The sequence below is a fragment of the Trichomycterus rosablanca genome, chromosome 4, assembly GCF_030014385.1.
Source record: "Trichomycterus rosablanca isolate fTriRos1 chromosome 4, fTriRos1.hap1, whole genome shotgun sequence".
Classification (NCBI taxonomy): Eukaryota; Metazoa; Chordata; class Actinopteri; order Siluriformes; family Trichomycteridae; genus Trichomycterus; species Trichomycterus rosablanca.
Window position 1 is genome coordinate 51989624 of NC_085991.1, and position 15865 is coordinate 52005488.

General features: G+C 43.1%; 1 protein-coding gene across 3 annotated transcripts in view; it reads left to right on the forward strand.

The window, feature by feature from the left end:
- ube3c (ubiquitin protein ligase E3C) overlaps positions 1 to 7229 on the forward strand; it is an 88210-nt gene extending 80981 nt beyond the window's left edge. For all 3 annotated transcript variants that reach the window (XM_062994491.1, XM_062994490.1, XM_062994489.1), the window contains one exon: positions 1731 to 7229. In XM_062994491.1, coding sequence (XP_062850561.1) covers positions 1731 to 1901 — 171 coding nt within the window. In that variant the 3' untranslated portion in view covers positions 1902 to 7229. The remainder of the gene's footprint in view (positions 1 to 1730) is intronic.
- The last annotated feature ends 8636 nt before the right edge of the window (positions 7230 to 15865 follow it).

Here is a 15865-nt window from a genome sequence, read left to right on the forward strand (position 1 = left end):
TGAGTGATAATATGCAAACAAGGGCCACAGACTCTTTTGTAATAATAACTAATAAAGATACTTGATTACTAACAATTAAACGTCATTTTTATTTGAGTGACTAATTATCTGTCTTTAATCCTAATGTAAAGATTATTATACTTATACATACACCGATCAGGCATAACATTATAACCACTGACATGTGAAGTGAATAACACTGATTATCTCCTCATCACGGCACCTGTTAGCAGGTGGGATATATTAGGCAGCAAGTGAACATTTTATCCTCAAAGTTGATGTTAGAAGCAGGAAAAATGGGCGAGCGTGAAGATTTAAGGGCCAAACTGTGATGGCTAGACGACCGGGTCAGAACGTCTCCAAAACTGCAGCTCTTGCGGGGTGTTCCTGGTCTGCAGTGGTCAGCATCTATCAAAAGTGGTCCAAGGAAGGAACAGTGGTAAACCGGCGACAGGGTCATGGGCGGCCAAGGCTCATTGATGCACATTTGGAGCGAAGGCTGGTCCGTGTGGTCCGATCCAACAGATGAGCTCCTGTAGCTCAAACTGCTGAAGAAGTTCATGCTGGTTCTGATAGAAAGGTGTCAGAATACACAGAGCATCACAGTTGCAGGGCTGTTTTGCCAGCAAAAGGGGGACCAACACAATATTAGGAAGGTGGTCATTATGTTGTGCCTTATCGGTGTTTATTTAAATTAAACTTACTCACTTCCTTCTGAACTGAGTGGAAAAAATATTAATTTCATGCCTGAAATCTTCTGCGTTCACGTTTAGTTCCAGTTTCTTTGGAGCCGCCGGGTTTAACTAAAAACTGGGGAACGTTTATGTAGGTGTAACGTTAATGTTTTGAGTCGGGGGAAACCCAGAGTTCGACACCCAGAGTTCAAACAGTTTTGTAAGACATGCTTAATAGCGGGACGACTTTAATATCATGAGCCATGGTAATGGACTGCAAATGGTCGGGGGGTTGTAGTTTTGATGTCCCTGCTTTACACAGACATTGATTGGCTCAACTTAGGGAGGGAACGCCGGAGGGGATTCTTTATAACTGATGCAGTTACGACCTCTGCTGGCTGATCAGTGGCGAGGGATAATGGAGATCAGTGCGTGATTCTCTGTGCACGATACACGTCTCCATATGAACCCGCCTCATGCAGGTGAAAAAAAGCGGTGGGTGTCGGGGGGGCGTGTTAGTCACAGTCCTCCTTGATCAGGTCAGGTAATTGAGACAGTTGTAGCCTAGCGGTTAAGGTACTAAACTAGTAATCAGAAGTTTAAGACCCACCACTGCCAAGTTGCCTCCAGGCCACCCAAGAAGGATGGAGGTCTCTGCTGAGTCTGGTTCCTCTCAAGGTTCCACTGTTTTGCCACTGTCGCCCTCGGCTTGCTCAACAGGGGTTTTTGGTCTGTTGGTCCTGGATTCTGTGAAGTTGGTTTATGACACTGTTCATTGTAAAAAGTGCTATATAAATAAATTTGACTTGACTATTGTTGGGCCCTTGAGCAAGGTCCTTAACTGCTCAGACTCTATACTGTCATAATACTGTTAGTCACTTTAAATAAAGGCGTCTGCTTAATGCTGAAAATGTAAATGTCAGTGTAATTGGGTACGACTAGATTGGGCATATAGTGTACATGGAGTAGTGGTCTTTTTACCAAGGTCAGGAGAGAATGTTATGCTGAGAGAACATGTGTTGAGGTGTTCTGTGCTCCTCTCTGTCTCCCGTTCAGGAACTCTACCCAGCGTTCTGCATCCACAACGGCGGGAACGATCTGGAGCGCCTGCCCACCGCCAGCACCTGCATGAACCTCCTGAAGCTGCCCGAGTTCTGCGACGATCAGCTGATGAGGAACAAACTGCTGTACGCCATCGAGTCCTCCTCGGGCTTCGAGCTCAGCTGAGACGCGGCGCTGTCGCCACCTGTTGGGCTTCGGTCTTCGCCAGGCGCGCATCGATTCACGGGGGAACGGAGACTCCGGAACCAAACCGGGACGGGTGCTTGTGCGCTTTTGCTACGAACACGCCGGACGACGGGACGTCCTGTCTGATTGTCATTATAATTATTATTAATTGGGTTTTTTTTGTACCGAGTTTGGATCTGTAAAAACAGCTTTGGTAGGAGGCTGCTGGGCATTCGAGATGACCAACGTCAGGCGCCACCGCAACATGATGCATTACTCACCAAAGATTTTGCTAGGATATTTTTATAGCGCTAATCCGGGCGTGTCAGAGCGTTACGAGACGTCAGCCGTGCCAATAAAGACAGCGCTTCACCGTCCGTGCTAACAGAAGGATGCGGTGGACCCAACACCAGGCAGAAACATCCGGGACGTTTTTAGATGATGTAGTCATTTAGCATTAGCAACAGCGTCTTATCCGGTTAGCAATGCCGCCAGTTGCTCCTCGTGCTTGGCGCTCAATTTAAAGGGGAACTCTGTTTTACTCTGTCACGTGTTTTAAAAGCAGAATGGGAAAAAAACTGAACCACTTTCTGGCTTCAGAAGCAAAAATATCATGTTGAATTATTATTTCTGTCTAGCAGTCGTACACTATATGGTCAAAAGTATTAAGACGCCCCTTCTAATAATGGAATTCACATGTTTCAGCCACAACAATTGCTAACAGGTGTAATAAATCAGTGATATAAAGTAAATTACATGCTTTCAAATCTGCAGCAACAGTTTAGGGAAGGCCATTTCTTGTTCCAGGATGACTGTGCCCCTGTATATGAAGAAAAGCCCTGACCTCAACCCCACTCAACAGCTCTGGAATGAACTGGAACATCAATGTCAGTGTCCAGCCATACAAATGCTGCCGTCTTTTGACTGAACGGGCACAAATTCCCATAAGTAGACATATTTCAAAGTATTGTGAGAAGCCTCATTGAGGGTTTAGGGCCTTGCTCAAGGGCCCAACAGCAGCAACCTGGCAGTGATGAGGCTTGAACCAGCAACCTTTTGATTACTAGTCCAGTACCTTAACCCCTAGGCTACAACGTAATACCATTTGGTTTTGAAATGGGACGTCCAACAAGCTAATAGTCAGGTGTCCAAATACTTTTGGCCATATAGTGTACTGGGTTTGAATTCACATACAGCTAAATGGATTAGCTAGTCTACTGCCAGACTTGTAAAGAAAACGTGTGTCCACAGTCGAGTGAGCTTTACGTGAGCATGAGCTTATAGGCTGGCGTGCAGAACGGCTCCAGCACCCTGACGTCCGGGTCGTTCAGTCACAGCAAAGAAACGGTCGCAGGACGATTGGAATCCCCATACTGCCCCGACACGCCCCCGACTCTTAAACCGTCTCATCCCAGAGGCTTCATTTAGCTCGAACCTCTGCAGCATCTACACTCAGTGAGCACTTTATTAGGAACACCCATCCCTGACATGGAGTCATTGGCTCTTTTTTAGGATACACCTACCATGTAGATGCACGTCGTGGGTATACAATTACTGACTGCTGGTCTGTACAACACCCTCTGTTCCATCTGTCCATCCATCCCTGCGTTAATTGAAAGGGAGCCCAGCCGGACCCTCATTGATAGATGATTTTTGGGGGGTCATTCTCAGCACTGACCATAATATGGGAATAAATGCAGCAGGTGCAGCAGTGTTGGGATTTTCAATCAACTTGATGTCAAAGCAGTGGTGGGGCTTGAACCAGCAACCTTTCTGATTACTAGTCCAGTACCTTAACCCTTAGACTCAAACGTCCCTAGGCTACAACGTAATACCATTTGGTTTTGAAATGGGACGTCCAACAAGCTCCAACAGCAAATAAATAAATAAATAAATAAATAATGAATATTTAAACCATGTGGTAGCTCAGGAGGTTAAGGGACTGGACTAGTAATCAGAAGGTTTCCGGTTCAGGCCCCACCATCGCCAAGCTGTCACTGTTGGGCCCCTGAGCAAGGCGTAATTGCTCAGACTGTATCCGTTATAATTGCCAGTGCCAAAATTCTTCAATTGATTCAATTGTCAGTGCCTGCAGCAGACACAAATTGGCCACCGTGTCTGCTGGGTTGGGGAAATGACTGGAATAAAGTAGGTTGGGTACCAAGGACCCTGGTTAGCAGATAGAGGCGTCTGTGCAGAAGCACGGGCGTAAAGAAGGCGTCCGATGGGACTGCGAACACATCGGAGGGCACGTGACTACGCAAAATAAATACAAAAAAAGCATGTTTGAAAATCCCAACAACACTACTGCACCTGATACACTCAAACCAGAACAACACATCCTTGTTGTTAAGACTGATCCAACACTGATCCAACCAATGTCTACACAGTCACATCCCTTTGCATTAATGCCTGAGGTAAAGATAGTAATTGTATACCCTCAAAGTGCATCTATATGGAAGATGTAGCTTATAAAACAGCCAGTGAATGTCTGTACCTAATGAAAGTGAAAGCTCGTGGTCAGGTGTCCGTTATGTTTGTACACTACACTATGGTTTACACACAGACCCTCATCGACCTCCTTTTATCACACTAGTGACCACGTGCAGACGAAGGGAGCTGATTTCAGGTGAAGGGATATTCCTATAGACACTGTACCGACTAGACGTCAGTATTTGTTCGCAAATGACCACCAACCTAAGAAAAGAAACGTCTTCGAGGGAACAATGGTCGTCCGTTTCTCAGCTGCCAGTTCCAGCGTACTGCCGCCGATGGTTGTGATGTCACAGTGAGGTAACAAAGCTCGCAAATCAGACGAGATGCGGCTTGTGTTCTGATATTGCAGTTATGTCTCAATACAAAGATCTGTCAGCCAGAAGGATCTCGTTCTGTATCACAGAATCCAATTCATGATCAGCTCGCCAATCAGATAAGTCTGAACCTTGTACGAAGCAGAATCCGCTGTTATTCAAAGCTACTTGTAATTGGGACCGTATGCAGTCCAAGCACTTGAGGGTTAAAGGCCAAACAGGTGAAACCTGGCAGTAGTGGGGCTTGAACCAGCAACCTTCCAATAACTAGTCCAGTACCTTAACAGCTGAGCTACCACTGCCCCGACTCTTTTTTTAGGTACACCTGCCTTGAATGTACCTTGATTGGCTGTTACCTGTCAAATAGATGCACTTTGTTGGTGTACAATTACTGAATGTAGCCCATCTGTCGCTCTCTACACTTAAGTCTACCCTCTCCACCCGCCACATGGTGTAAAGAAGCCCTAACATGACCTGCACAGACCAGACGTTCTCACCGCTGCAGAACATTCAGTCCGAGTATTATTGGATTATCGGGTATTTGTACACCAATAAGCCAACATTTTAAAGCCACCTCTTGAAAATCTGCACAGCAGTGCCTGTTTGGATGAAGGATCTATATGATTTCTGGCTGATAGAGGTTCATCGTAGTTCAGGTGTTGAATGCAGCAGATCTGATCATCATAAATACCTGAGTGACTTTGATAAGGACCAGATTGTCATAGTCAGATGATTGAGTGGTTGAAGTATCTCAGAAACATCGGTCACGGTGAGGGACGAGCCACATGCTTCTGACAGTTTGCTGGGCGTCCAGGAAGATATGAAGGCTCTGGCGTCTGGTCTGGACCAACAGAAGATCTACTGTGGATCAAACTGCAGATCAGAACTGGACACCAGAGCGATGGATGGAGGGTGACTTTCAGACATCAGGGACCTGCTGTATGAGCCATGATGATGAGTGATGATGTGTCATTGAAATACAAAGCGTTCTTAGTCGTCAGTAATTGGGCGACAGAAGTGAGAGTGCTGAGAGTTCTGGTTCAGTTCCACCTATAGAGGTTGAAACCTCGTCCTCTGCAGCAGTGCTTCTTAAACTGGAGTCCAACCAGTACTAACGGTACACGAAGCTCCACCGTTGGTCAAGATGAGCCTGAAAAACAAGCTGCATCCTTACAATTAAAAAGTAATAATATTAATGCCCCACCCCTAATTTACATCATTATATTATCTGATAGACAGGACAAGGGTTGTTTACCACGTCCACGTCCTTGTCCTTAAACTTTGTCTTCCTTTCAAAACGTAGCTCTTAATGATCTAAGAATGAAACCGTTTATGCCAAGACTGAAGGAAACATCAGCCACAGGGGGTAAAAATAAGGACGATTGTGAGGCTGGCTGGCTATGACATCTGATAAACGGGGCACAGACGGCACCGCTCATGTTAGCAAACGGTAAAAACAAAACTGGCATGGAGAAAAAACCCAGAGACCCTGATCCTAAACAGGGCAGTGCTCGCTGCACACATGCTTCCTCTGTATGAGGGGGTTCAGCTTTGCTCTACAGGGAACGAGCGAATGCCCCAGTTCATGAAGAATAACTTTATTAGTGGAATTTAGCACGTTGGCGTCTGTGTCTGTGGGGAGGCCAAGTGATCTGGGGAGGCGGGTAATCGGGACCCACCTACCTCACCTCATGCGCTAAATTCCACCAACGAAGTCGCTGGATTGCATTTGCGCGAAGCATCATGTCTGAAAATGCCATAATAAGTTTGTGCCTTGTAGAAAACGTGCTAACAAATCTTGGAGTGTGTTGTGGGCGTGTCCAAACGTTTCAATTATGGCAGTACAAACAGCACGGCGTGATTTATACAAACGGGAGCTTTTTTTTATCTGCTTGCTCTGTTTTCGGCTCAGCACTGTCCCGTTTGGCCTCTTTTTCAGCACTGAAACAAACTCGTGCAATAAAGTCTGTGCTGGTGAGGGTGTCTGGAAAAGACAGCGTGATTGAGTTGATTTTTCAGCTCCAGCATGAACGTGCCTGGTCGGGCTTTTCTCTTTGATATAAAAGCATTCTTCTGTTTTTTTTTTTTTTTGGTGTGTTTTTGGTTGTTTTGTTGTTGTGTGCACTCTGAATTCCAGCAGCCGATGTCAGATGTCAGTCTGTGATGTCGGACGTGTGGACCGCTCGCAGTTTCTTCTGTGCTGTTTTTTACTCCCGTGGTTTGGAAATGCTTCCTCTGTCTTTTCCCTTGTGTCCGTTCCAACAGCCGCCCCTCCTCTTTCGGACCTCCCGGATCCCTGAATCGCTTTTTCGAGGTGGAATCAATGACTGAAGGTGGAGTCCGCGATACGACGGAGCAGGATGGCCGGCTGACCGTTTACAAAGCCAGCGAGTTGATTCAGCTGAAACCTGAACAGCCGTGTCACACCGTCCTGCTCTGAGCACAGAGAAATCTTCTATGTGTTAATAAAATTGTATGGAGATCATTAAATTTGGGGGATTTTATTCACATTACAGAACTGTGTGTGTGTTTTTATTTCTTTATTATACATAGAAGTGAAACAGACAAGAGGCAAGGAGGCATTCACATTTCGAATGTCATCAAAGTGTGAATATGAGACGAATCTGCATTAGTGTGGAATAAGCATCAAATCCAGTCTGAAAGCTCCACATGTACAGTAGTGTTCAAAAAAATAGCAGTGATTTTAAAAAAGTGAATAAAGCACAAAATCATTCTAATAACTTTTATTTCCATGAATGCAGATGCACTGAAAATACTCCACTTTCAATTCTAAATCAAAACATTAACAAAATGTAGCCAGTTTGTGTTCATCATTTACAGAAAATTAAGACAAATTAATATTAGGCTGTTCAAAAAAATTGCAGTGCAGCATTTTTCTCAAAAAATGTATCTATAAACTAAAAATGTTTGAGGTTTCACTTTAGTTTAAATTACTGAACTAATATTTAGTGGCATTACAATTGTTTCCGAGATCTGTGTTGCATGGAGTCGACCAACTTCTGGCACCTCTGAACAGGTATTCCAGTCCAGGATGATTACACTACGTTCCACAGTTCTTCTGCAATTTTGGGTTTTGCCTCAAAAAAACGTGGATTGGGAATGGGATTGAAGTCAGGGGATTGTGCTGGTTACTCTATTACCTCAATCTTGTTTGTCTGTAACCAAGATGTTTTGGGTCATTGTCATGTTGAAACACCCATTTTAAGCACATTTCTTCTTCGACATAGAGCAACATGATCTCCTCAAGTATTCTGATATATTTAAACTGATCCATGATCCCTCGTATGTGATAAATAGGCGTAACACCATGGTATGAAAAACATCCCCATATCATCATTTTGTACCACTGTGCTTTACTGTCTTCACAGTGTACTGTGGCTTGAATTCAGTGCTTAGGGGTCGTCTGACATACTGTCTACGGCCACTAGACCAAAAAAATAAAATTTTGCTTTCATCAGTCCACAAATGTTGAGCCATTTCTCTTTGGACCAGTCGGTGTGTTCCTTGGCAGATTTGAACCCATTCAGGAAACGTCTTTATCTTAACAACGGGACTTTGCAAGGAGTTCTTGCTGGTAAATTGGCTTCACTTAATCATCTTCTGTACTCACTGGGAACTTCAGATGTTCCTTGAGCTTTCTGGAGGTGATCACTGGCTGAACCTTTGCCATTTTGGCTATTCTTTGATCCAATCGAACAGCAGTTCCACGCTTCCTTCTGCATCTTTCAGATTTTAGTTGTCACTTCAAGGCATTTGAGATCATTTTAGCTGAGCAGCCAATAATTTGCTGCACTTCTCTGTATGTGTTTTCCCTCTACTATCAACTTTTTAATTAAAGTACGCTGTTCATCAGAACAATGTCTGGAACAACCCATTTTACCCAGTATTTCAAAAGGAAATGTGCTATGACCAACCTGTGCAACATTTGCCCCCCTCCTACATTAAATAAGGGCCAAAATTGACACCCGTTCTTCTGCAGAATGAATGACTTCACCAATTGAAATTCTCACTGCTATTGTTTTGAACAACCCCCATTCAATCAATGCTTCGATTACTCAGAATGAGCGGCATGCACGTCCTAATTGTTGGGTTTGTTTTGTTTTCATTACACTTTCAAGTAAATTTTTTGCTATGTAAAAATAGCATTTCTACTAAAAACAGTGATTTATCAGGTCAATGGTGTTGGACTGCTATTTTTTTGAACACCACTGTATCTGTGTTTATCTGGATTTTCCTCCCTGTTTCACTTTTAAACTTGTGTTACAGCTCGAGCTTCTGAGAAATTGTGAGAATCAGAATCAGTTTCTCCCAGAGTCTAAAATGCTTCTGGTTAAAAACCTTGGTAGTCTTGGTAAGCTTTGTTTGTATGGCCTGAGTCTTTTTTACCGTGTCATATCAAACAGCTCGTCTCATTGGAGAAGTTTTGCACAGGTCAACAGCAAACTTGGTCGAAGTTCAATCAGGTGACGTTTAAGTGAAAAAAAGTGAACATGGCAAAAGTGTGCAATGTGCCGCTCAAGGAAGTGCAGCAGCAAGATAAGCAGCACTGCCACACTCAATAGGAAACAACATCATAGGAGCCTGAAAACGGTGTTACCGCTTCTCGTGTTAATGCGCCCTAAGAATAATACAAGTGCCAGAAAAATGACCCAAAACCCATTACTCCAACCTACTGGACTAATAACAAGGAACAGTGTTAGACCCAACATTTACCTCCAGAACACAGAGATGTTTACAATTCACAAAATTCGAGTCCAGGTCAAATCACGAGTCAATGTAATCTACACAAAACATTTATTGGAAATGTAGCGTAGAAATAAAGAAATAATCTGTAAATTCAGATAAAAAACAACAACAGATTAGCGAGTGTATTTAGTCGTTTTACTTCGTGTCTTTACTTTCCTCCTCATTGTGTAAATGAATGTAATTTCTGTAACAAGAAGGTTCCAGTTAAAAGCTTCACCTGATACGTTTTGTTTTCATTACAGAACAAAAGCGCTCGATAAATCACGGCACAGCGGCCAAAATCCCAAACACAGCAAAAAAAATCATAACCGCAGCTTCTGTTCTTCCAGATGCTATTACATTTATAAGCGTGTGTCCCATTAGGAATAGAATCTGTTATTTTGTAAATATGCTTATAATTAAAAACCTCCAAACTTTTCCCGGTCGTGAAGTAAAACAGGAAGTCGTTAGAAAGCGATCGAGCGTTTCATTACCGCGTCATCTGTGTGACGCAAACTGAATAAATGCAAGTAACAGCATTTCTTACTAACAATTACAATCAGACGCTCTGATTGGTTCAGAAAGCGTCTTTCAACCATTAGCACCAATTCTGTAGGAGAGTTCCATTCACCCCAAGTGCACCATATAGGGTATTCCACCATTTTAAGTGAGATTCCAATCCAAAGGTAACGAACATGTTTAAATGAAGTGAACTGTGTAGGGAGTAGGGAGCGACGCTTCATCACTATGCCGGAAGCTGGCGGTAATATTTACCCATTGCGTGTGTTGTGGGTTAAGACGGCCGGAGCGTTATTATTATTAGAGAGCAGAATATTTATAATAACTATATATATATATACTGTATATATACACTATATTGTCAAAAGTATTCGCTCGTCTGCCTTTACACGCATATGAACTTGAGTGACTCCCATTCTTAAGCCATAGGGTTTAATATGATGTCGGCACCCTTTGCAGCTATAACAGCTTCAACTCTTCTGGATAGGCTTTCTACAAGGTTTAGGAGTGTGTTTATGGGAATTTCTGACCATTCTTCCAGAAGCGCATTTGTGAGGTCAGACACTGATGCTGGAAGAGAAGGCCCGGCTCACAGTCTCCGCTCTAATTCATCCCAAAGGTGTTCTATCGGGTTGAGGTCAGGCCAGTCAAGTTGTTCCACACCAAACTGGCTCATCCACGTCTTTATGGACCTTGTGCTTTGTGCACTGGTGCGCAGTCATGTTGGAACAGAAAGGGGCCATCCCCAAACTGTTCCCACAAAGTTGGGAGCATGAAATCGTCCAAAATCTCTTGGTATGCTGAAGCATTAAGAGTTCCTTTCACTGGAACTAAGGGGCCGAGCCCGACTCCTGAGAAACACCCCCACACCATAATCCCCCCTCCACCACACTTTACACTCGGCACAATGCGGTCAGACGAGTACCGTTCTCCTGGCAACCGCCAAACCCAGACTCATCCATCGGATCGCCAGACGGAGAAGCGTGATTCATCACTCTAGAGAACACGTCTCCACCGCTCTAGAGTCCAGTAGCGGCGTGCTTTACACCACTGCATCCGACGTTCGCATTGCGCTTAGTGATGTAAGGCTTGGATGCAGCTGCTCGGCCATGGAAACCCATTCCATGAAGTTCTACACAATGTTCTTGAGCTAATCTGAAGGCCACATGAAGTTTGGAGGTCTGTAGTGATCGACTCTGCAGAAAGTCGGTGACCTCTGCGCAATACGCTGACCCGCTCTGTTATTTTACGTGGCCTCTATCACTTTGTGGCTGAGTTGCTGTCATTCCCAATCACTTCCACTTTGTTATAATAGCACTGACAGTCAACTGTGGAATATTTGGTAGTGAGGAAATTTCACGACTGGACTTGTTGCACAGGTGGCATCATGGTACCACGCTGGAATTCACTGAGGTCCTGAGAGCGACCCATTCTTTCACTAATGTGTGTAGAAGCAGTCTGCATGTCTAGGTGCTTGGTTTTATACATCTGTGGCCATGGAAGTGATTGGAACACCTGAATTCAATGATTTGGATGGGTGAGTGAATACTTTTGGCAATATAGTGTATCAGGGGGAAAAATGTTCGGCCACCGCTGTAAATTGGACTTGCATGGCTACAAAGCTCGTTTCCAAGTTTTATGGCCTCTGACATATAATTAAAGAAACATCCAGTGATGAAACACGGCGGGAGGCCGATCTGTCCGCCGGACACAAATTAAGCCCGTGTGCACTTGTCATAAATCTGTTAATGGGAGAAAATGAGCGTGAGATAAGAGAGTGAGAAGATTTTTTTTCTATTCATCCTTGGATCATCTCCATACTCTCATCGCCCGTCCTCTCTCACAGCTAATTCGCCAGCTTTCTCCCCGGGTGAGCGCGGCTCTGATGTGTGGCGCACTCAGAAAGGGCTAATTGGGTCTTAAAAAGCCGACTTGTCCCCCTGGTATGAGGGATTGATCTCAATTATGGGGAGATTTATCGGGGGCCTGTTACCTTATAATGGATTACAGCGCACAAACTTAATGCTACTGGCCGTAAATCACGCCGCGTCCCGGCCGGCACTGGAAATATCCAGGGGCTTTAAGGGACGTCGTTTTAGCTCCTGAGGTCAACTCATTTCACAGTGGAATATGAGAATGAAAAGATTACATTCCAGGGAATTCATTAAGAGTGACTGATGGTCCCAAACTGCTGTTTTACTGGACTATCTATATCTGACCTCTATACAGAGTTGTAATTGCACATCTCAACGCTCAACGTTCTTGGTTCATTTTAAGGTCGTAAAAGGCGTTTCTGAAAGAGGGATTTTTACAGATTTGTCGTGTCAGACTCAAATGTGCTGCTATGTATTTATAGTGCCCTGGAACAGCTTACAAATTTACTAACATTTAGGAATGAGAGATGATGATACTTGTCACCCTACTAGTCATTTAATTCTCTAAGTTTGTTCATGGTCACCGTCTGTCTGAGTTGTGGAACAGCCATTTCTACTCTCAAATGCACTCAACATATACACCGATCAGCCATAAAATTAAAACCACCTAGTTTTACAGATACAGGAAGTGCTGAGCTATAATTAGATTATAATTGAGCTGCGGGTAAATCAGGAAAGGTGTCCAAGAACTGGGAGTGACTTTCTGATGTCACACAGGTGAAGGAAAGGTACTTTTGGAGCTTCTGATGATCAGAATCCAGATTCTGTCAGCACAACGTCATCTCCAGTCTGAAGCTTCTACTTTTTACAACCACTGAAGGTAAATAAAAACAGAATAATATAGAAGTGAAATATAGAAGTGAGAGGAGAGCAGGAATTAAAATAGAAATCACTTTTACATTTTAGATCTAGTTGTTTTGTAGTGAACTGTATGAAGTGTGTGTGTTTCTTATATTAAAGACATTTTATATTTAACATAGCGTATCTTTTCAATGTTTATTTCACATTGGAGTGTAAATTATTTTACAGGAGTGGCAGGTCTCCCCACTTAGGGAGCATTTTCTCAGAAACAACCAGGTTTAGGAGGAGCTGATTGTTGTTTATTACCCTGTTTAAACTTTAAAACAACATTTGTAAAATATTATTAAGAATAAGCACTCACTATATGGACAAAAGTATTGGGACACCACTTTAAATTTTTGAGTTCATGCGTTTCAGACACAACAGTTGCTAACAGGTGTATTAAATCTGTTTATATAAAGGAAATGATATGCTTCAAACTTTGCAGCAACAGTTTAGGGAAGGCCATTTCCTGTTCCGGCATGACTAAGTTGAGCCCTGACCTTTCAGCTTTGGAATGAACCAGAACATCAACTGAGGCTTTCTTGACCCAGCTATACAAATGCTCTCATATTTTGAACGAATGTGCACAGATTTCCACAGACATATTTCAAAATTTTCTAAGGAGCCTTCGCAAAACAGCGGTTGTTCTACCTAAAAAGATCACACAGAGGTCGGTCAGTTTTAATACCCTTTGTTTTTGAAATCGGGCTTCCAACAAGCTCATGGTTTAATTATTTGTTTTGTACAACATCAGACTGACTCTATCATTAAAGTACTAATGGGGTGTGGTTTTCATGAGCATGTTTTTTTTTTATGTGTTTTTGTGTTAAGGTGCTAATAATAAGCTTTAATACTTGGGTGAGGCTTGAGTTAGTTGGGTTGGACTTCTAAATAACCTTCATATTCATTCAACTTCCTTCTTTTAGTGGTTGACAACTACTGCTAGTTTGCACCCAATAAAAAATCACATGGAGCAGGGTTCTACATGCCAAGGTTGGAAAGAAAACCCAGAATAGTCACTTCATGCTAAGTGATTTTATCTGGGTGTTAAAATGTATTTAAAAATGAATAAATAAATAAATAAAATTAAAAAAAATAATATTTACAAATATAAATATACAGTGTATCACAAAAGTGAGTACACCCCTCACATTTCTGCAGATATTTAAGTATATCTTTTCATGGGACAACACTGACAAAATGACACTTTGACACAATGAAAAGTAGTCTGTGTGCAGCTTATATAACAGTGTAAATTTATTCTTCCCTCAAAATAACTCAATATACAGCCATTAATGTCTAAACCACCGGCAACAAAAGTGAGTACACCCCTTAGTGAAAGTTCCTGAAGTGTCAATATTTTGTGTGGCCACCATTATTTCCCAGAACTGCCTTAACTCTCCTGGGCATGGAGTTTACCAGAGCTTCACAGGTTGCCACTGGAATGCTTTTCCACTCCTCCACTCCACCTTCCGCTTGAGGATGCCCCAAAGATGTTCTATTGGGTTTAGGTCTGGAGACATGCTTGGCCAGTCCATCACCTTTACCCTCAGCCTCTTCAATAAAGCAGTGGTCGTCTTAGAGGTGTGTTTGGGGTCATTATCATGCTGGAACACTGCCCTGTGACCCAGTTTCCGGAGGGAGGGGATCATGCTCTGCTTCAGTATTTCACAGTACATATTGGAGTTCATGTGTCCCTCAATGAAATGTAACTCCCCAACACCTGCTGCACTCATGCAGCCCCAGACCATGGCATTCCCACCACCATGCTTAACTGTAGGCATGACACACTTATCTTTGTACTCCTCCCCTGATTGCTGCCACACATGCTTGAGACCATCTGAACCAAACAAATTAATCTTGGTCTCATCAGACCATAGGACATGGTTCCAGTAATCCATGTCCTTTGTTGACATGTCTTCAGCAAACTGTTTGCGGGCTTTCTTGTGTAGAGACTTCAGAAGAGGCTTCCTTCTGGGGTGACAGCCATGCAGACCAATTTGATGTAGTGTGCGGCGTATGGTCTGAGCACTGACAGGCTGACCCCCCACCTTTTCAATCTCTGCAGCAATGCTGACAGCACTCCTGCACCTATCTTTCAAAGACAGCAGTTGGATGTGACGCTGAGCACGTGCACTCAGCTTCTTTGGACGACCAACGCGAGGTCTGTTCTGAGTGGACCCTGCTCTTTTAAAACGCTGGATGATCTTGGCCACTGTGCTGCAGCTCAGTTTCAGGGTGTTGGCAGTCTTCTTGTAGCCTTGGCCATCTTCATGTAGCGCAACAATTCGTCTTTTAAGATCCTCAGAGAGTTCTTTGCCATGAGGTGCCATGTTGGAACTTTCAGTGACCAGTATGAGACAGTGTGAGAGCTGTACTACTAAATTGAACACACCTGCTCCCTATGCACACCTGAGACCTAGTAACACTAACGAGTCACATGACATTTTGGAGGGAAAATGACAAGCAGTGCTCAATTTGGACATTTAGGGGTGTAGTCTCTTAGGGGTGTACTCACTTTTGTTGCCGGTGGTTTAGACATTAATGGCTGTATATTGAGTTATTTTGAGGGAAGAATAAATTTACACTGTTATATAAGCTGCACACAGACTACTTTTCATTGTGTCAAAGTGTCATTTTGTCAGTGTTGTCCCATGAAAAGATATACTTAAATATCTGCAGAAATGTGAGGGGTGTACTCACTTTTGTGATACACTGTATATACAGTATATATACTGTATATGCACAGTATATATACCTGTATATATATATATACACGTATATAGGCTTGTTGGAACATATTATTTAAAAAACAAATGGAATTAAAATAGAGTGACCTCTATGTGATCTTTTCAGCTAGTACAACTTGATTATGTTGCGGTTCATTCCAGAGCTGTTAATTGAGGCTGAGGTCAGGACTGGTCAGCTGCTGGAGTTTTTTTTTAATTGAGCTTTTCTTCATGTCTTTGTGGAGCTTTGCTTTGTGCACAGGGACACAGTCATGCTGGAACAGGAAAGTATGTTGCTAAAAGGTTGGAAGCATATAATTACTAAGCATATTATTATTACACCTGTTAGCAATTGTTGTGGCTGAAACTTTTGTCCATGTACA